The sequence below is a fragment of the Gallinula chloropus genome (assembly GCF_964237585.1).
Source record: "Gallinula chloropus genome assembly, chromosome: 3".
NCBI classification, from domain to species: domain Eukaryota; kingdom Metazoa; phylum Chordata; class Aves; order Gruiformes; family Rallidae; genus Gallinula; species Gallinula chloropus.
This window is the reverse complement of record NC_140087.1, coordinates 13,285,319-13,307,105: the sequence shown is the minus strand read 5'-3', so window position 1 is coordinate 13,307,105 and position 21,787 is coordinate 13,285,319. Positions and strand designations below refer to the sequence as shown.

The window sequence follows — 21,787 nt, the reverse complement described above, 5'->3', positions numbered from 1 at the left end:
CATAAATCTCTCATTCAGCACTAGACTCTTGGCTGTTAATTAGCATTAGATGAAAAAAATCCCCACCAGATTATTTTTCATTTTTAAAAAGTGCCCCAACCATCACTGATGATTATTCTGCAGAGGAGCATGCTCAAATTTTTCTGTTTGAACTGGACCAAAGAGAAGTTGGCACCCTGGGATCTGAAGTAGATTAAATGTTTAAAAATTTGGCTGCAAACTACCTGTCTGGGTATTCAATTGTACACAAGAAGACCTGAGCTCTTCTTTTCTTTTCCTTCAGCAATGGTGACATGTATATTATAGAAGCAACTCAGAGCAGCAAACATGCAATTAGCTCTTTTTGGAGAATGCTTTTACAAATGGAGTTCTCTCAGCAGAGACCCCCCCCTTCCCCTCCCACCAACCTCATTGTGGGGTCAAGACCCAAAAAAACATGTCTACACTGGTAAATAAAACAGTACAGGTCTCATTTGCTGACCCTGTGGCTAACTAGCCTGGCACATCTCACAACCATACAAGGGTTTAAACCAGTAATCCCCACAACCAGGCCAAAAGCAATCTGCATATTGGGGCTTGGTGTTGGCCTGCACTAGCTCTCCAACCACAGCCTGGCACCAATTGTTTTGGCAAACCCTGGCTGGCACACTGTGGCTTACCACTTTGTGGGCTGTGCAAAAACAGTACTCTGACATTTTCCCTGGCTAACACAGGTGTGGCCAAAGAGTCTTCATATCCCTGAACAGGCAAATCAGCAGCAAGGACCCAGGCACAGGATTTTCCATCCATGAAACAAGAGGTGATGGGGGAACAGACAGATCAAGAGCAGCAGTCCAGTTTACTCTTATTTTGTAGGGAACAAAATCTTTGTCTTCAACCTTCCCTGAGGAGGGCCATAAAGATGACCAGAAGGCTGGAGCACCTCTCCCATGAGGACAGGCTGACAGAGTTGAGCTTCTTCAGCCTGGAGAAGAGAAGGTCCAGGAAGACCTTAAAACAGCTTTCCAGTACCCAAAGGGGCCTACAGGAAAGCTGGAGAGGGGCTGGTTATCAGGGAGTGTAGTGATAGGACAGAAAAGAATGGATTTAAGCTAAAGCATGGTTGGGCTAGATTAGGTAAGAGGAAGAAATCCTTCCCTGTGAGGGCAGTGGGGCCCTGGCACAGGCTGCCCAGAGAAGCTGTGGCTGCCCCCTCTCCCTGGCAGTGTTCAAGGCCAGGCTGGATGGGGCTTTGGGCACCCTGGTCTAGGGGAGGGTGTCCCTGCCCATGGCAGGGGGGTTGGAACTAGATGAGCTTTGAGGTCCCTTCCAAGTCAACCCATTCAATGATCAATGTAAAAACAATACCTTTGTGACACACTCAGTCAAACTAACAGGAAAGCCCAACCTGAGACAACTATTTTCTGTAGCTGCACGTCTTACCTCGCTTTAGAAAACAGCAAGCAGGATCTGTGCTGATTAAGGGGATGTACAGCTTCCCCTTTGGTTTGGCCTTCCTGGTCAAACCATCACCAGTTAACAGCATGCCAAGTTTCTGGATGCACACAACTCAGTTTCTGTTCCCACTTAAACAATGAGTATAACCTCAACTTTCAAATTACTTTCTCAGAGCCACTGAAAAGGGACAGAAATGATCAAGCATTTTAAAAAGGCAAGAACTCTATGGTATTTGGAATTAAATGTAATGGTGTAAAAGTGGTAAATATTGGTTTAGGAAAGGCATGGATGGAGAAGTCAACAGTCAAGGCTTGGCAGAGTCCTCTTACTGTGCCTCTAATAAAGGCTTGACTGAAATGCAACCGATGTGGCTGCAACTAAATAAATGTCTAAAAAGGAATTTGTGATAAAATATTTTCCTCTGATTACCATATTGAATGTTCCTGTGATTAGATATCTGCCTAGGTTTGCAAATGGAACTTTCCTGAGAATCTTATATTAAAATTTAAAGCTTCATAAAATGCTGCATGATTTTCACGAGGCCACAGAATAAAGTAGAACAGCATATTCTAACACAGCTTTTCCAAACTAACTTAAAAAAAAACCCAAAACAAAACCCTTCTTTTCTTTGGCCCTGCTGGCAAAAGCAAATAAAATAGGAGAAAGACAGAAGACAAATAGGAAACTCCCCCATTACTAATGTTTTCATAGGGCCATTAAAACATTATAACAATCCCAAGGGGCAAAGAAGGAGACTAATGGCTAAAAGGAGAAAAGAGAAAGTTCTGTAACTGCATACAGCCATTGCCAGTTAAGAAACAGAGCACAGTTTGGAGCTTCATGAGGCACGAGCAGTTCTGGGGGAAAAGAAAACAGGAAACAGAAAACAAATCCCTCACCAGGGTCCTTGTATAGCATATTTTATATCAGTTTTGCTGCCAGCATGTGGGGAACACTTAGCTTTGCAACTGCAGTAATTCTCCTTTGATTGAGTTTTACAGTACACTTGATGTGTTTTTTTAAAATGAATAAAAAGGGGTTTAAATGGAATGTACAGTAGTCATGTGATTGATCACCAGGCTTAGAGTCATAGACTCTCATGAGCTGGAAGGAACTCATAAGGATCATCAAGTCCAACTCCTGGCTCCACACAGGGCGAGCCAAGTCACAGCATGGGACTGAGTGCATCATCCAGGGGCTTCTTGAACTCAGCCAAGCTCGGTGCTGTGACCACTTCCCTGGGGAGCCTGTTCCAGTGCCCAACCACCCTCTCAGTAAAAAACCTCTTAATAACATATGACCTAAACCTTCCCTGTCTCAGCTTCATGCTGTTCCTTCAGCTTCTATCACTGGTCACCAAAGAGAGGAGATCCACACCTGCCCTTTTGCTCCCCCTCGTCAGGAAGCCCTCAGCCTCCTCTTTTCCAGGCTGTACAAACCAAGGGACTTCAGCCTCTCCTCATCAGACTTCCCCTCCAGACACTTCACCACCTTTGTTACCCTCCTCTGGTCACTCTCCAATATTTTTATGTCCCTCTTGTACTGTGGTGCCCAAAACTGCACCCAGTACTTGAGTACTGCACACTGTACTTGAGCACTCTGAGTACTCTTGAGTACTCTGCACAGTGCAGAGTGGGACAATCACCTCCCTGGACCAGCTGGCAATGCCATACTTCATGCACCCCAGGATACAGTTGTCCCTCCTGGCTGCCTGGGCACACTGATGGCTCATTTTTAATTTGCTGTCAACCAATATCCCCAAATCCCTCTCAGCATGGCTGGCTTCCAGCATCTGATGCCCCAGTAGCCAGGGTCACCCCTTCACAGGTGCAGAATCCGGCACTCAAGGGCATTTTGGTATACACCTTCCAGAGCTGAAGGAGCAGCCTTACTGCACTATGTTACTGCTCCTGAGACCACTGGTGAAATGAGAAGCCACAGGGAAATGTCCACAATGGGTCTGCAGTGCTGGGGGCAGCGAGGAGAGGCTGCTTGGCTGGGGAAGGGGAACCGGGAGACATGGGTGATGGCAGGGCAGGGGGTCTCACTTACAAGCATAGATCTGTTGGTGGCCACCAAGGCCAGCCCAGAGTTCAGATGTCCAGACAAGCCTGTGGGGATGATGTGGATCTGAGGTCAAGCCTGTCAAACATCAAAGTCCAGACCAAAAGGCCTGACCATGGCTGCAGCACAGCTGCAATGCAAGTTAAACTGGGAACAAAAGTGAGAGCTTCAGCTTAAAAAACAGCCCCCAGACAAAGGAGCAGCAGGCCCTCACTGAGGTTTCCCCTAGTGCTTCCTTCCAAGGCTACCAGCTACACTGTCTTTAAGCCAGCCGTAAGTCCAGGCAGATACATGCCCAGAAGGGGGGATGGATGCACACAGAACCACACCCCACCAGCCATGTATGCTGTTTCCACTCCCCAAGGTTTTTTTCCATGTGTCTGTGCTGCCTTCATCTCCCACAGTTCCTTATCAGATTGACTTCAGTACTCCCATAAGCACCATTTTACAGACAAGAATCTAAATTTCTTCCTTCTCCACTGCATTCCCAGACCCTTTCTCTCTCCCTTCGTTCAGTGCATCCTATTCATCCACTAACTTCCCATGCTTCCCTCATGGTTTTCTAGTCAGTCTCCCACACGTGTACTCCCCATCCCTTACCCTCACAGGAGAGACGCTGCTACTTCCCAGAGATATGTCTGACAACTCTTCCAGTAACCCTGGGCTTCATTAACTCACACTTCACATATTGTGGATGACGCTATGCTGGCAAATAAACATTTTATGAGGTGAAATGCTCTTGGACAGTGAGCATCTGCCTCCACTCTCCAACTTCTAGACTTAGCTTTTTGCCCTTGAACAGTCCTGATCTCAGGAGACTCTTCCTCTGAGGCTTTTTTTTTTCCCTCATCCTGGCCTGGCATTTGTCTTTTCTTTTCCCCCCATTTGACTCAGACAGCTTCTTCCTTCATGCTTCCATGGTGTTAGCAGTAGGGTCACTAAAAGGACAAGAAAGAGAAATCCACATAATCACAGAACATTAGGAGTTGGAAGAGAACTTGAAAAATCATCTAGTCCAACCCCCCTGCCAGAGCAGGATCACCAAGACTAAATCACACAGGAACGCATCCAGGCAGGTTATGAATGTCTCCAAAGGAGACTCCACAAACTCTCTGGGCAGCCTGTGCCAGTGCCTTGTCACCCTCACAGTGACATGTCACATGGAACTTCCTGTGCTCCAGCTTGTGCCTGTTACCCCTTGTCCTATCACTGGGCATCACTGAGAGCCTGGTTCCATCCTCCTGACTCCTGCCTTTTACATATTTATAAACATAAATATGTATTATTAATTATACATTAAATATGTATTATTAATAAAGCCACTCCTGTCTCTTCCAAGCTAAAGAGGCCCAGCTCCCTCAGCCTTCCCTGATAAGGAAGGTGTTCCACTCCCTTAATTATCTTGGTGGCCCTGCACTGGACTCTTTCAAAGGAGTTCTATGGCCTTCTTGAACTGAAGGGCCCAGAACTGGACACAATATTCCAGGTGTGGTCTCACCAGGGCAGAATAGAGGGGGACAAGGACCTCTCTTGACCTGCTAACCACCTCCTTTCTAATACACCCCAGGATGCCATCAGCCTTCTTAGCCATGACAGCACACTGCTGGGTCATGGTTATCCTGCTGTCCACCAGGACCCTCAGGTCCCTCTCACCTACACTGCTCTCCAACAGTCCCCTACCTATACTGGTACCTGGGGTTGTTGTCCTTGTTAAATCTCATTAAACTTCTCCTCATCCAGCTCTCCAGCCTAAGTCTCTTTGAATGGCAGCACAGCCCTCTGGTGTGTCAGCCAGCCCTCCCAGCTTTGTGTTTTCTGCAAATTTGTTGGCTGTACAGTCTATTCCCTCATCCAGGTGATCAATTAATATATTGAATAGTACTGGTCCCAATACCTACCCCTGAGGGACTCCACTAGACACAGGCCTCCAGCTAGACTGTCCCATTGATCAAAACTCCCTGGCTCCTTAGTTCCCAAACAGACTTAAAGCATCCATGGCAAGTCTTTCCTGAGATTCTGTATCCTGGACAAGGAGGGGGAGTGTGTATGTAAGCTGTGCTTGTTTGCTGTGGAAGACCTGGTGCAGACAGACTGCTTGGCACTCAGCATTGGAAGTGACTCAGATTTCTGTTGAACCCAAGGCTTTGTTGATTTTAGCTGTCAAGGAAGTGTGTGGAGCTGTGTTTTGGTAAGGGCTTACAGCTTGGCCAGATCTGGACAGGATGATTAGAGGGCTGGAGCACCTGCCCTACAAAGAGAGGCTGAGGGAGCTGGGCTTGTTCAGCCTGGAGAAGAGAAGGCTGCGGGGGGACCTCATTGCAGCCTTCCAGTACCTGAAGGGAGCTTATAGGCAGGAGGGGATTTGACTTCTTAAAAGAGCAGATAATGGCAGGACAAGGGGGAATGGACTAAAGCTAAAGGAGGGAAGGTTTAGATTAGATATTAGGGGGAAGTTTTTACACAAAGAGTGGTGAGGTGCTGGAACAGGCTGCCCAGAGAAGTAGTAGATTCCCCGTCCCTGGAGGTGTTCAAGGCCAGGTTGGATGGGGCCCTGGGCAGCCTTGTGTAGATCCAGGCCTGGAGGTTGGTGTCCCTGCCTGTGGCAGGGGGGTTGGAGCTCTATGATCCTTGGGGTCCCTTCCAACCCAGACCATTCTATGATTCTATGACAGCAGCACCCATAAAAACAAGAAGAAGCAGCGTTTTCCTACAGCAGACCTGACGTGCCTGCTCTAAGTGTTGGGACCACTGGATCGTTCTCAAGAAAATACTATCTTAGCATGCACCAAACACATTGAAAGAGTTTTTCCTGGAAATGGCATGGGGAAAATGTAAACAGCCCATAACAAGAGGCATGGAATACTTCATACCAACGCACTAGCTTGTCAAAGATACAAGCAACTGGAAAACTGTCCTGGGTTGGGAAACTTTTAGATTAGTTATAGGTGATATAAACACACCCACCTATAGCAAATAACAGTTCGCAGAAATATTGCAGGCAAACCTACACCCAGTCTCCAGAAGTGCCTACTCAGACCCCAATTAAGCTGGTATGAAGTAAGATTAACGAAGGAGCTGGCAATCGGGAGATGGTGCCGTCAAGAAGGGAAACAGCACCATCGAAACAGAAATGCCAAGAGGATAAATGTGGGAGGAGGGGAAACGTGAGGCAGCACGAAGCTGTGGGAGCAGGAGATTATCTCTGTGGGATACAGTGAGTAAATAAATGTCCTCTCTGGCCTGAGTAGCCATGGGGGGTGGAATAGGAGCAACTACTCTCCGCCTAAAACCTCTGGCTTTGGACTGATTTCTGAAAGCTGGGAATATGCTAGAGAAGGTGTTACCTGGAACCTCAGAAATTCCCTCCCTGACATCAGCGCTCCTTCATGTCAAATGTGCAATGAATATTCCCCAAAGTTGAAGACAATGTTATATAGAATGGAAACCAGCGCTATTTACTGACTGGCTTTACCCTTCCCTTCCCTTCCCTTCCCTTCCCTTCCCTTCCCTTCCCTTCCCTTCCCTTCCCTTCCCTTCCCTTCCCTTCCCTTCCCTTCCCTTCCCTTCCCTTTTCTCATTTCCCCTTTCCTTTTCCTTTCCTTTCCTTTCCTTTCCTTTCCTTTCCTTTCCTTTCCTTTCCTTTCCTTTCCTTTCCTTTCCTTTCCTTTCCTTTCCTTTCCTTTCCTTTCCTTTCCTTTCCTTTCCTTTCCTTTCCTTTCCTTTCCTTTCCTTTCCTTTCCTTTCCTTTCCTTTCCTTTCCTTTTTCTTCTTTTCCTTTTCTTTTCTTTAGTGACCTGAAGAGGCTTTAGTAGACATTGGTAGAAAAAATACTATATATCATGATTTTATGACATGCTTTCATGAACTGTTCCAGAAATTATTTTTGATTGCAGCACAACAGAAATAAACTAAATGTTTTGGTTTGTTTTGGGCAGAACATGCTGCATGAAAAATTAGAAGAGCTTTTTCAAGTACTTTTTTTTTATATATCTTTAGTGCTTTTTCTTTCTGCCCAGGGACAGCATGTCACTTTAACAGGTCACCTTAGGAAAAAAAAAATCTTGTACCTCATGAAAATGCCTAGAACTGTTTAGTCTGCATAGGAAGAAACAAACTTTCCACTAAGTTCTCTGGGGAAACCCTATGAACAAGCCCAATGAAAAAAAAAAAACAGCTGAGAAATGGAAAGTAATAGAAAAGGGTGTGCAGTGTTCTCACAGCCCTTCAAACTGTTTGCAGTTGATTATTGAAAGAGTTCAGTTCTGCTTATGTTCTATATATAACCTGTTTCATACAAACTTGCTATGAAATTAGGGCACAAAACCAAAACAGGTGGGTGGTTTTGGTTGTTTGGTTTGGTTTGGGTTTGTTTTTTTTTTTAATCTCTCAGCACAAAACTCAGGGATCAGGAAGGAACTCTTCCTCATCTATAAGAAATAAGTGAAAGACAAAGTTCTGACTGTGGTTTGGTTTTGTTTGCTTTTCAGAAAAGATCCTGCATTCTCAAACTACTAGCAAAATGTAGCTGGTTTAGGGTGACACAACTATGTAGTTTTATTTACATATATATATATAAATATACATATGTAGGTTTATTTATATGTATGTGTGTATATATATACAGACACAATATGCCCACTAAATTTTAGGTAATATAGTTAAATATTAGGAGCACTAGCAAAATGTAGCTAGTTAAATCTCATATGGGAAACACGATTGCAGTGACTGTGTGGGGCTATGCTTTGGTAAGTGGAACATCATCCTTTGGTGATTCTCTGCACAAGACTCTCTCTTCAGTCCTGAAAATATTTCTCTGTCCAATGCAAAACCTTTCCCAGCTAAGTTAGGCTCAGTATTTGAAGGCTTGAGAGGCTCCAGAGCTTCTTTAATCACAGCCTGAGATCACATGGCAAAACTCTGCTTAAAGCTTTTTTTTTTTGGTGAAAAAGGAGTTAACAAGTAGTTTAAAAGCTATGCAGAGTAAGTATTTTAGCACTGGCAGGGCCCTTAATCAGACTAACAAAGGGATGATAAATTCTTGAAAGTTCTTACTGGAGCCTGAAAAATTAAATCCACAAAGGAAAGCCCAAGAATGGGAAGCTGTGATCAAAGCAGGCATACCGATGCATGGCAATAGAAACCTGTGTGACCTGGGCTCACTAAGGGAGTAGGGAATGAGTGCTTCAAAAAGCCATTCTTGCCAGGGGCCACATTTTTGTCTTGGTCCCTTACGAAGATGCAATCGCACTCACTACCCATCTCTTTGCTCCTAAGTAACTTTTGAACCCTTTTTACAATTTCAGCCAAATTCAGCAAAAGGAATGTGAAGATACCATGCCAGAAACACCAGCGGTCAGAGGCTTCTAATGGGTGTCCCCACCGGAGGACAGATGGCGTGACCTCACCAGCTACCTGCTTGTGAAGGCGCCTGTCTGATCCTCATCACAAGCACCCAGTGACCCCCTCGGTGTACACGCTGCTGAGACCATCTATCTCCACACTGCCAGCACAACACGTGGGAAGCGGGGACTGCTGGAGCCTGTGTGGAGGGGATGGGTACAAAAGGGGGGTGGGATATTAATCCATAGGTAGCCAAGCTTCATCAGCCCTGCTGTGCCTCCAGCAGTACGCGTTATGTACGCCTGGGTGAAGCATCCCCAGAGTGGTGTGTGAAGTACCATCTGTGTGGTCACCCAGCGCTGGCTAGAAAAATTAAACTCTGGGACTAGTAAAGTCTGGGAAAGGCACCACGTCATGGAGCAAGCCAGCTGGGAACAGAGAGGCTCGGGACAAGCCAGTTGGCAGCTGGAAGCAGGCCTGTTTTGAGGGTGTGGGCACCATGAGACCAACCACGGGCAGGTCACAGCCGCAGCTGGGCAGGGAGGTGCGAAGCCATCCAAGTCTCCACGCAAAGCCAAGACCCAGCCGCCACTGGCAGATTTGGGGGTGGGCAGCGGCGTTACTGGGATGGCCACGCTGCAGCTGGGGCATCCGGTCCTCGGGGCATCGGAGCCACGCGCGGCGACGGGAGCCCGATGCCCTCCAGGCCACGCAGCCGTGAGACGAGGAGGCGGCTTCAGGCGCCCCAGGGAAGGAGATGGGTGGGTGGCGGCGGTGAGCGGGGCCCGCCAGGCTGGCCCCTCTGCGAGCGGGAGGCCGAGGGGCTAGGAGGTGACGCGGGCAGGCGCTGTAGCGGCGCGGCGGGAAGGGGTCGGAGCGGGCGGCAGGAGGCCTGCGGAACGACAAAGCGAGCGGGCGCAGCTGAGCGCGGCGCCCGGAGGACGGCACCGGGGGAGGGAGGGCGGGCGGGGCGGCGCTGACAGGGCTGCGCGGGGGCGCCGGGGCGCGGCGGGCGGCTCCCCCGGGGGGGGTGCGGGCGGCACCGCCCCGCCCGCCGGCTCGCGCTGCCCTCGAGCGCCCCCGCGCGCAGCCGCCGGGCGCCCGCCCGCCCGCGGGGAGGGCGGCGGGCAGGTGCGCGGCGGCTGCGGCGCGAGCCAGCGTTGGGGCCGCGTCTGCCCGCCACCGCCGCCCCTCCTCGCCGGCCGCCGCCTTCCCGGCGTGAGCATCGGTTCCCTCCTGCCGCTGCGGCTCGCTTCCTCCTCCTTCTCCTCCTCCGTTCCGTCCTCCCAGCGGCTCGGGAAGGCAAAGCCCCCGGGGGTGCCCGTCGGTGGGTGCGCGCCCCCAGCCCCTGCGCTCGCCTTCCCTACCGCGGCAGCCGCTGGCGCAGCCCCGCTTAGCCCGGCCACCATGGCGCGCGGGAGGTAAGCGAGCTCCCCTCACCTCTCCTTCGCGGCGGGGGCCGCCGCCGGGTCTCGCCCTCCCGCCGGCGCCGCACCTGCCGGGGCGCCCGCGGGCCCGCCCGCCCCCCTCCCGCCGGCCCCGGGCGGGTCCGCGGGCGGCTGCGGGGAGGGGGCGGCTGGCCGGGTGGGTTTTTTTCCCCGATGCCGGTGGAAAAAGTTGCGCCCGGCGGAGGCGAAGCAGCCCCGCATTGTTGCGTTCGGGCACGGGTGTTTCCCTGCGGGCGGCGGCGTGGCGGGTGTACTTCCGGGTTCGCACCTTTTTTCCCTTCGCCGCCGCTCTGCGCCCCCTCCGCCGCCGGCTGCCGCTGCCCTCGGGCGGAGCCGGGGCCGCCGCCGGGCTCGCTGTCAGCACCTGAGCCGCGGCTCCCCCTCCAGGACGGGGTGGGGAAAGGGGTGGCGGGGCCGCTCCGCACGTCAAACGCGAGCGGTGACATTAGTCGTAGCAGAGGAAAGGTGAAGGGACGGAGCCTTCCCCGCGCCGCCGAGCGGGGAGCGGGGCGCAGCGCCCCGCCGTGAGCCGCCAGCGCCGCGGCGGCGGCGGGGGCCGAGGTAACGGGCGGGCAGCGGCCGCGGGGACGCTGCGGCAGCCCGACGCCAGGGGGCGGCCCGCGCCCCGCCGCCGCCTCCGGATGGCGGTGACCGCCCGGCGAGCCGCTACGCCTCAGCGAGGGGCGGGGGGGGGACACACACGACTGGCGCGGAGCGGCCGCGGCCCGCTGGCCGGGGTAGAAGGGAAGGCGGAGGAGGAAAGCGGACGGACGGCGGCGCGGAACCCGCCGCGCCCGCCGTAAGGCGGCCGGGGAGCGGAGGATGGGGCGGCGGCGGGGCGCCCCGGAGGGCGTGGGGTTTGACCGCCCCGTGGTAACTACGGCCGGGGCGGGCGGGGGGGGCCGGGGCGGGCGCCGCTGCCGGGTGTCACGCGCAGCGCCGTGTGCGCGGTGCGGGGGGTTTAAACGTGAGTGGTGGCGGGGCCGCCATTTTGAATGGCTCCCTGCCGCGCCGCAGGGAGCGCGGGGTCGCAGCCGGCCGCTGCCCGCCCTCGGCGGCGGCCGCCCCGCGGGGCTGCGGGGAGAGGGCCGGGGCAGTGTGGAGGCGAGTGTGTGTAGGAGGGAGGGAGAATGCGTCCCCGCCGGCGGGGCTGCGGGCGGGCGGGCTGGCTTTCCAGGGAGCGGTCACATGTACGCTCGCGGCTGGCTCCGAGGCGCAGTCGCCGGTGCCGACGGGACGCAGCGAGCGAGGGCGAACAAATAAAAACAGTGCGGAATTGCCTCCGAAACGCCTCCGTTTCTCCTTGTCTGGTTTCACGCCCCGGTGTGGGGGGGGGGGGGGGCGGTGAGAGGCGGCGGGGTCGGTTTGGCCGGCGGGCGCGGGGAGGTCCGTCCGGTGGCTTCGCGCCGCGGCTCCGCTCGCCCTCAGAGGCCGGTGCCGGCGGCTGGGCTCGGCTGGGCTGTAGGGAATCACGCTCCGGGGCCGGAGCACTGCTCGGAAAGCAGTAAATTAATGTAAATTAATGGCGGGCAGACCCCTCGACAGCAGCGCCTGTAAACGTTCTGCCCGAGCTGTTACAAAATCTGACTCCGGGAGCTGTAGGTCAGTTTTAAATCTCTCTTTGCTTCAGCGCGAGGGAATTACCCAATTTAATCTGATAAACACATTACCCGAAGAGATTTGAGTCATTTACTTTGTTTCTCTCCTACCAGCTTGTTAGCTTGTTAGTGGTCCTGAGTAAATTATGTATGGCATTCTTACGGTGATGGGACGAAATAGTAGTATGCTACCAATTTATTTATGGTCTTTATGACTTCCCCCCCCCCCCTTATATAACTGATCTTGCTGCTCTTTGTAAACAAGCCGTACACAGAGCTGGGTTTGCCCCTACCCCCCTCCTCTTGACAGCTTGGTTTGGAATGTCACATATTGCATGGAAAGACTCTTAATAATTACAACTGCAGGGAAATGTCCTGCATGAACAAGTCATCAGACACTTGAGAAAATAATTCCAATTAAATTTGGTTGTAGTTCATTTAAATGTAGTTGTGTGTTATATCCAGATACCACTAAAACTATGTCGTACTAAGATGCAACAGTGCATGTTTACTCCTAGATTCATACTTGTGCGCTTTGCTTTACAAAACCACAAGTCTTTTGGTTTTTAAAACAAAAGAACCCCCTTAGGACTTGAGAGGAGACTACACAGGCAGGCTTGTTTGGAAAACTGAGAGATATGCAACTAAGCCATAGTTCTCTAAAGAATGATGACGGGCTTCTCCCCCCCCCCCCCCCTTGGTATAGAGTAGTAAGAATCAATATTGAATTAAATTATGACCTTAATTATTAATTACAACCAGGAAGCCGAGATGCCTTTGCTGTAGTGAAACGAATTGTGTATGCAATGGCAAAAGTAGTGATTACAGCCCATGTTTTCTGCCCATGTGCTAGTGACAAGAATGCAGCTGTGGTGGCAACTCTGTATGACAAGCAGCCGCTGCCTCACAAGGGTTCCCTAACGCATTCTGCAAAGGGTGCCTGCTGCCAGCCCAGTTCTGTCAAAACTTTTTTGTTGTTTTCTTTATATCTGCCAGTGCGCTAGCTGGCATGTATTAAACGTTTCAGAAGAGGGAAAACGGCGATAAATAATTGAAGAAGGAAGCCCCCAAACCCGCTCCTTCCTAGGCCTGAGGAGGGAGAGCTTAGGTCTGCTGCCTGAGCCATTGCTAGGATGCAGTGCTAGGTCACCAGCAGCGTTTCAGATCGCATCCCCCAGCGCAGGAATCGATTGTAAAGCCCAAGCGGTTGCTGTATCTGTTCTTCCTCTTTTCTTTTTCCTTCCTTTTTTTTTTATTTTATCCTTTCTCTTTTTCGCAACCCCGCGGTGGTAGCGTTTTGTTCCAACCGCAGCTGGACCCCCGGTCCGCGGCGCGGTCGTTGAGCGGGCAGAGCCGGCAAAGGCGCTTGGGGCGGGAGCCCGTTTCCACAGGAACCATTTTTCCCCTCGGCGAGGAGCCGGAGCGCCCCGTTGTCAGGCAAACCGCCGGGCCGTCGCGACCCCGACGGAGGTCCCGGCGATGAGCTGCCGTGCCCCCCGCGGGGCGTGCCGAGGGCCGGGGTACGCCGGGGCGGGGGGAAGAGAAAGGGAAGGCGGGGTGAGGGGGGGGGGGGAAGCCGCGGCAGCCCCTCCTCCGGCCGCTCGGCCGCTCCGCTCCGCCGCGCCGCTGGCCGGGGTGCTGAATCCCGCCAGCCATGTTGGTCCGGGCCGGAGCCCGCCGCTGGCCGCCCTGCTCGCAGCCCCGGGGCGGGTCGGGTGTCGGGGGCACGGCTGCAGGTTGTGCCTTGGTTCGCTCCCCTGTGTTTTATGCATCCTGCACACGGGAGGGTGGGGGACACGGTAGGGAACTGCTTTCGGCTCACGCCTTTACGTAACACGCTGTATGACTTGGGTGCGGAACGCTGGCAGTCAAATCCATGGCAGAGATGCTATATATAGCGCTCTCTCGGTTAGGAATTACAGGTGATTTTTTGTTCGGCAACTCGAGAAGGATAGCGTTAGCCGGCATCACATGGGAGCGCAGCTGAAACCAGCAGCTAGACAGGAACTTGCTATCGTCTATTTTTAACCCCAGGTTGGGTTTATGAAAGGACACTCTGAAAGCTACTGTCAGAACAGCGTGTCATCGGTGGGAAGAAATAACCCCTGATAGTATGGGGAAGGTTCACGGAGAAACAGGTACCCATTAGTGCCAACACAAACACAGACCTGAAGGGGTTTTTTTCTTCCTTTCTTTAAGAAAAGACAGTCAAATGTCTAAAGATGTGCACTCCAGATTTCCCCCCCCCCCTAAATTCACTTTAATATGCGCCAGCATCTCTAGTACGTTTGGGGAAAGGGAAAAAAAAGGAAAGAAAATAAAACCTTTTTTTTTTTTCCCCACCGCAGAGACAAGTGTTCATTTTCTGTCACTGCACGCTGGGTGTTCCTAACGTGGCTCCGTAATGAAAAGCAAATGTGCTGCTCTGGTTTGATGTGCAGAGGCTTTTAAAAAACCTCCCCCCAAAAAAAAGACAGGAAAACAACGTGAGGCGTTTCGTATGAGAGGATAACAGTTTTTAAAATGCACGGACTTTTTAAACGCCCTGCTTCTAAAAATAGAATGAATTGATATGCGGGGTCTTCAAATTAAAGGTCAGAGGTGACAAACAGGGACAAAGGTCACGCAGCTCATTTTCAAGCAATCAGTTTCCATTTTTTTCACGGTTGAACAAAAGCTTAATTATACAGAAAAGCGAGGACTGTAATATTTAACTAGTCGATTTGAACAGAGGTAGTTTTACACAATTCCCTCTTTTCTTGGATGTGGCTGCGATACGGAATCATTTGTGCTACTGTTACTGACAGAAAAAATAGGTCTGGCTAAATTTAAACATTTAAACACATTTCTTAATTTAACATTGGATAATCTACAGCCTGTATTTTAGTCCTTGATAATTGAGGGAAGAGAGTAGCCATTTTTCTGTTTTTCCAGTGATAGTAGCAAAGAAAGATGTCTATCCTGATGATGCATACTGTGATTTCAGTAAAGTTAAATTGCAGGTCCAAGCATTTTGGCATCGGTGCACGTACTTATTAATTCTAGCAAAGCACTTTCCTTCCCCAGAATCTTGCTTCCAGTCTGCAGTATTCCCTGTGTCACTGTGCAGCAATTACACAGACCTAAAATCTGATTGTTTAGCTAGTCTGTGTATGTGATTACCATTTTGTTATACTCGGTGTAGTATTCTCTAATTAAGACTCAGAGTTCTTAAAAATTTGAAGTGATTGTTTCAATGTTTATATTAAAAATGCCGCATTTACAACAAACCACGTTTTCATAAGTATTCTAAAGGCATTTAATAACTATTCTGTAGGTAATGTTTATGTTTAGACCACATGCAGTATTGCAACACCCAAGGGTAATGCCCACAAATTGTCATGTTAGAATTTGTGCAGTCACTAGGATTTTAGTCTCGCATAGCACCTTTTTGCTTTTCTTTCAGACAGTGTCTCCTGTACCTACTTCAAACACAGATTTCCATCTTTTTGTTTAGAAATTGTGACTTTTTTAGTTATATATCACTGGTGTTCCTGTTACTTTCTTTTTTTTTTTCCTGGTTTGAATCAATGACCTATCTAATTAATGAAAAATGACCACTGCGTTACTTTATTTAGTCAGCTGTTTTAAACAGTGACTTGGTCAGAAGGTATGTGCATGGCACACAGGACTACTGTCCACTCCTGTTAAAATGAGAAAAATGTCATACACCCTATACTATCCACACTTTGAGGAAAGCGAATATTGGTGTTTACTGTACAATCACCCATCTGCTGTTTTTTACTTCTATAACCTTTGGTTTGATTGGTTTGATCCACAATATTTGGTGAGCATGTTATGAAATACAAATGACAAAAAAAGAAATCTGTCTTTATTAACGCTCTCAAGTAATTATTCAGTGATTAAAAAAAATTTTTAAATCCCCCAAACTAAGAGAGAAGATTCTGTGTTTTGTAGGTAAATGACACATACAAATAAAACATGCATTTTATGCAAAAAAAGGATTGTTGGAAAGATGTGTAACTTCCATGACAAGAAGTATTAATGTTAAATAGAATGGGGGTTTAAACAATCCATACTCAAGTTGTTATAAAAACAAATAAAAATCTATAGAATTTTTGGTGGGTTTTTTTTTCAATAGAGCTTATTTATTTAAAAAAAAAATTTAAAAAATTGTATTGAAAAATACAACTTCAACAAGGGGATTAGAGTCAGTTGGTTAGAGTATTTTTATAGCCTAAAAAAGAAGTTGTAAACAGTTTGTTTATAGAACAGATTTAATTTCAGTTCCATAATGGTTTTGCATTGAGGAAAAAGCATATACAATTCTGGATTAAAAATGTAACATCTCTATATTGAATGTGAACAATGCACATTCAATGTAATGTAATCAGGGAAGAATGGGGAAAACCCCACCTTTTTCTTTAAACTTATCCCAGTTAATTCACCTTGTTGTCAGAATGGCTATTTCTTACTGTGCTCTGTAATGTGGATCTGTTCAGGGCTTCATTTGATATGGGGTTTTTTGCAAATAGTTTTCTAGTGGGGAAATACAATTGAATGTATGCATGTTCTCACAGAAATAACCACAAAATGAATCGGTGATCAAGCTCTGCATAATATGTTGATCTATATATGGTTTGAGAATTGTGGCTTTGAAAGGTTTGGTTGTGGTTTTTTTCCCCTACAAAGTACTGATACTAATTAATTTTTAAAAATACAAAGGAAATCCACCTGAAACCAAATGTAATGAGATCACAAGGTAGTTTTCTCATTGTTTTGTTTGCTGTATAGCAAATTCACGTGTGGCAATTTCAATATACCCATGCTAACAGTAAACTGGGAACAAAATGATTTAAATATGAAGGAGGTACAATCCAGTAGTAGTAGAGGGTGAAGTGTTTTATTTTAAAGTTGTTTAACATTTTTCATCTTTCGGTCTTATAAAATACTGTTTGAAACCTACTTACATCGCATTGCTTTTTATTAAATAATTATAGTTGCTTGCTATATGTGCATTCAGAGGCAGAGTGCATGAAATTGCAGATTATGTTAAACCAAATAGACAAAATATGAGAACTGTGTGTACCTAATTTCAATCCTGAAAGCAAAAAAAAAATCTTGTTCTGCACGTACTTGTTATTAAAGTTTTAACCTAGACAAATCCTAAATAGTTTTTAATGGAAAAATAATGGCCATTATTAATATATTAATAGTACTTAATTTTGAAGAGAAACTTTGATCCTATTTAAACGAACAGCAGGCTTCCATTGGCTCCCTTTCTGGTATGATGATTTTTATTACTCCTTTTGTATCACTCAAACGAATCAGATTTGTAACAAGGGTGGAAGCACCTTTTACCTTTCTCTGTTCCTGGTCCCACTGTAGCCAAATGACATTCTTACTGGGAGTTAAAAGGCACGTAATTGGATGTTTGATCTTCAGAAAAGTGTACTTTGTTGCTTAAAAAACTTAAGGTGTGCTCAGTCTCTTTTTATGTCTGAGGAAAGCATACCTGGACTATTGCCCAGCCATTTTATTTTTACTTCAAATTGCAATTGCCCTCCTTCAGATCAGTGACAATTAATGAAGAAATTAAAAAAGAAAGACTAAATTTCAATTTGGTAGTTGTTTAATTAATTTTCTTTATTCTGTTTTTTTAATTAAATTTTTCAGTATCTCACATATGCTTGCATTTACCTTCACTTGCTATAAAAATTGTAATGATGTAAGAAAAAAAAAAAGTGTGGAAGAAATCCAGAAAAATATGGCTTGACTAAGAATAAAAGTGTGAGAGCTCTTAACATCCCCCCCACCTGTAATTACATAAGGATATTGACACCTTCATGTATGTTTTCAGGAAATTTTAGTTTTTCTTATTTATGGATTTCAAACTATATTTCACTGAGTGAAACAAAAAAGAAGAGGGAAGTTAAAACAATGAAAACAACTCTGGGAAACCCAGAATTCAGAGTTGTACATTAAGGAATCCATGTGCATACTTTTGAAACAAGTTATTTCAATATATAAGGCAATGTTCATTTGTGATGTTTGAGATCCAAATACCATGTGCATAGTGGTTCCAGAGCTGAGAACGAGAAGAAATTGTGAGTTAATTTTTACTGACTGGTTCAAAAGATAGACCGCAAAATTTGTTAATTACAAAATGCTTTCTGTAATTGAATATATCTGACCTCTGTGTGTGTGTATTGAAAAGCTGGTGTTTTGTGCTTTTTCCCTGCTTGGGTTCTGTACACAGGGTTAGATTTTGTATGTACTTGCAGCATTCATCCATTTAAGTCTTTGCTCCTGATGAGTTAACTGAAAGAGCTCCTTTGACATTAGGATGTTTTCCCCTATTCCTTTGCATCACTATCAAACTTGTTCGTTATACAATAAAGTATCGGTGGGTTTTGTTCTCTAGTTGTTCTGCTCTGTGATTGTACTTGTAGCATCCAGCATTCTTCAAAAAAAAACCAAACCAAAACTGCTGGCTTTACTCTGGAAAATAAATCGGTCCCCTGGCTACCACCAGCTGTGAAAGAAACAGGGTTAACATCTGAATTTCTATTTTCAGCTTACTTTTTGAGGAAAGCATATAGCTTATTTCAGTGGGGTAACTCTGTGTGTCTGCTTTACTTACATCCAAGCAGATTGCGTTTCTGAATCCTTTGGCAGCAAACTTGCTTAAGCTTATTAATTCAAAACCATGTTTATCAAATAGAGCTTCCCCCCCCCTTTTCATTTTAAATAGGCATAAGCATAATGGTATCCTACGATTCTATGATTTCCTCCTGACCAGTAAACTGTCAAAAAATAAACTATATAAGCTGTAAAATAAGTTGAATTACAGAATGTGCTACCTGTAAGGAAAGGTGGAATACCGTTGTTGGATGTCTGTCATGTGTCTTTAACTGATGCTACTGTGAAGCATTATTTTTGTGCCTGCTGTTACAGTACCCTTCCCCCTGCTGCCAATACCTAGTTAAAATAACAGCTGCCTTCAAAGCATGTAACTTCTTCTCTAAAACCATCTTGTGGTCTGGCACATAATCCTAAACGGCATTTGTTTGGTTATTTGCAGTTACAGAGTTCATGTAAATGCCAAGAGAGTTTCAGAACTAAAATGCCAAAATATTTTTCTGTTTCACAGAGCAAAAGGAGCCCTGGGGAAGCTCACCCTGAGCCATTTCAGAGCCCAAACCCACTGACATTGAAGTCAGGGACTGAGTTCTTAGGTCTTTCAGCAGGATACAGTAAAATACATGCCAGTCAGTTTCCCATTTAAACTATCTGGTTTAAATGAGTCCACAGGCTTAGAGTGCCCAGGCTCTTCTACACCAATGTCCCTTGTGCCAAGTTTTGTGTGTCACATTGGGAAGCTTTTTATAACAGCTACGTTGTAAAAAAATTGCATCTCCTTTTTTCTACTTAATAATCAGATGTCTTTATCTGACACTCTAAAAACCATATGATGGTTACAGATGTCTTTTGAAATGGTGATACTGGAAACAGAAATAACAAGCTTGTGCCGTCTTCTGCTGCAATTTTTAAGAACTGTACTTTCTCATTTTGAGTCCCAACACCACTCCCACAAATATTTATTTTTAATCCCTTCATAAACTGAAGCAGACTACCTGCCAAAGCAGAAATCGGATCCTTTACTCTATGCTTGCATATTTCATTATGTTGCATTAATAATGCAAGTAAATCCGAAAGACACAAAAGCCACATAGCCACAGGTTGGCAGAACAAAGCAGCAGACACAAGAGATTGGGCTTCGGTGCTTGAAGGTGTAAAAGCAGAGTTAGGTTTAATACAAGGCAAAAAGTCTACTACACAATTCCAGTGGAAAACTTAGTTACTACAAAAGAAGAGGAATGAATCGGGTTGCCAGTGTTGTTGCACCAAAAATAAAGCTTGTACCACCTCCTTTTCTGGTTCGTGGTCTTGGGAGGGACTCAGTACTCCCCTACAGTAACTGACTGTAGGGGAAAATAAGTTAGAGAAATTTGATTCTCACTTGTCTTTGCTCACTCCTAATAGAATATACTCTTTTTTTAGCTAACTGTCAGGATGTGCTCTTAATTTGGAAAAAACCCCAAACAAACCACATTTCAGATTTCTCTAAAAAATCGAGTTATGTATAAACAGGAAGATAATGCAATTCCTTGTTTGTTATGGATGGGGTTTAAAGCAGATAATTTAAAAGAGTGACAAGAATAGGGCTTGTGGCAGGTGACCTGGTGCATGGTCCTATGTATTCAGCGTTAATTTACTAACAGAACTGGATAGTCTAAGTAATGAGCTTACTCCATAGCCAAGGTCTTTTCTTTTATGCTTCCTACCATGCACAGTGCCCGTTTCCCCTGTGATATTTTTATTGGCATTATGCAAAAGGAGGCAGGCTTTGCCTAACTGGGTCAGAAGTGTACCTTTCAGGTAGCTTCAGTCAAGTCACATATCTGCATTTTTATGACTAATTGGCTATGTTCAGATCGTGACCTGCGATTTCATATTATTACATATTACAGTGTGCAGTTTCAGAACTGACATAATTGAGAGCATTTTTCCATTGATACTCCTCAGTTGGTATTGAGTTACAGCTTTGGCCATGAAAGAATCCCAAGGAATCATTGTCATTTTTTTTTTTAAATCATATACCAGGCAGGACTGATTGCTTAATTTGAACAATTTAAGTGTGGTAAAGACAAGTCATTAGTTCTTAGGTTACCTATTGCGATTAAATATTGATAAAGGAAACGAACACTTTCCAATATCCTGCAAATCTCTGTCTTTTCCCTCTGTTGTCATCAACTTGGTAGCTTTCGTAAGAGACCAATGAAAGAGGCAAAGCTCTTACAGGCACTTAAAAGAAATCCAGAGAGGAGCGGCTGATTTTTATCTAATGCCTTGGTTATCTCGTTGTGGTTCTGATGAGCTAGGTAAGTCTCAAACAGTTAATAGGTTTACAGGTCACTTCACAGAGTCAATGCCCTGGCATTTTATGGCCTTCTAATGAGCCATTAATCTGGAGAAGAGGTAATTAAATATGGTACTCTAGTGCAATGTACACAGTACTGACTCCAGCTCTCTGATTTTAGGTTCCTCAGAAGACGATGAGGTCATTGAAGAAGGTCTCCTCAGGCTCAGGTCAGTCTTCTCGGTAGCGTCGTCCACGGCTGACTTTGTACATACAGGCTGAGGTCCTGCAGCGCTTGTGTCCCGCGGACTCGGTGGTATCTGGGGGGCGGGGGGTGACCGCTCATTTTGTGCACAAGCTTCGCAGCTCTTGCTTGACACAGTCTGCGGGTTCTGATTCTGCGAGACAAATAAACAGCAGGGCAAGGAGCGTTTATTGACAGCACCCCACCGTCAGACTGTAAATCCTATGGGCCCGCCCGCCTAAGGACGCTTTGGGACTGCGCCAGCAGCCTCCGCGCCGATGGCCGCGCACATCTCGGGCGCTGCCTGAAACCGTAACTCCTCGAGTTACTTCCATGCCGCTGTCAGGTTACAGCGCCGGCCGGGCGTTACCGCCGCGCAGTCGCCTCGCCTCGCCTCGCACCGCATCGCATAGCGACGCCGCTTCTCCAGCGCAGCCCAAGCGGTTGCGGTGCCCGCCCGTCCCAGCCTCCCGGGGCGGCGGCGGCCGCGGCGGCGGGGCGCGGCCCATCCCGGGTGCCCGCCCGAGGCGGCGCATGCGCGGGGCGGCGGGCAGGGGGCGCGGAGCTCCCCCGCGGAGCGGCGCTGCGCGCCCGAGGGAGGGACCCGCCGTTCCCGCTCCGCGCCGGGAGCTTCTCCGCGCCTCGCCCGGCAGCGGTGGCAGCGGGTGCTCCTCGCCGATGACACTTGTAAGCCGTCGGTTCCCCCGCACGCATAGCCCCGGGCTGGCGCTGG

At 47.6% G+C, this 21,787-nt stretch overlaps 1 protein-coding gene across 2 annotated transcripts in view; it reads left to right on the top strand.

The window, feature by feature from the left end:
• Nucleotides 1-21,006: 21,006 nt before the first annotated feature.
• The window catches only part of LIN28B (lin-28 homolog B), a gene marked incomplete at both ends in the record, with an annotated part of 85,332 nt that continues 84,551 nt past the window's right edge, over nucleotides 21,007-21,787 (top strand). For both annotated transcript variants that reach the window (XM_084261565.1, XM_084261563.1), the window contains one exon: nucleotides 21,007-21,040. In XM_084261565.1, coding sequence (XP_084117691.1) covers nucleotides 21,007-21,040 — 34 coding nt within the window. The remainder of the gene's footprint in view (nucleotides 21,041-21,787) is intronic.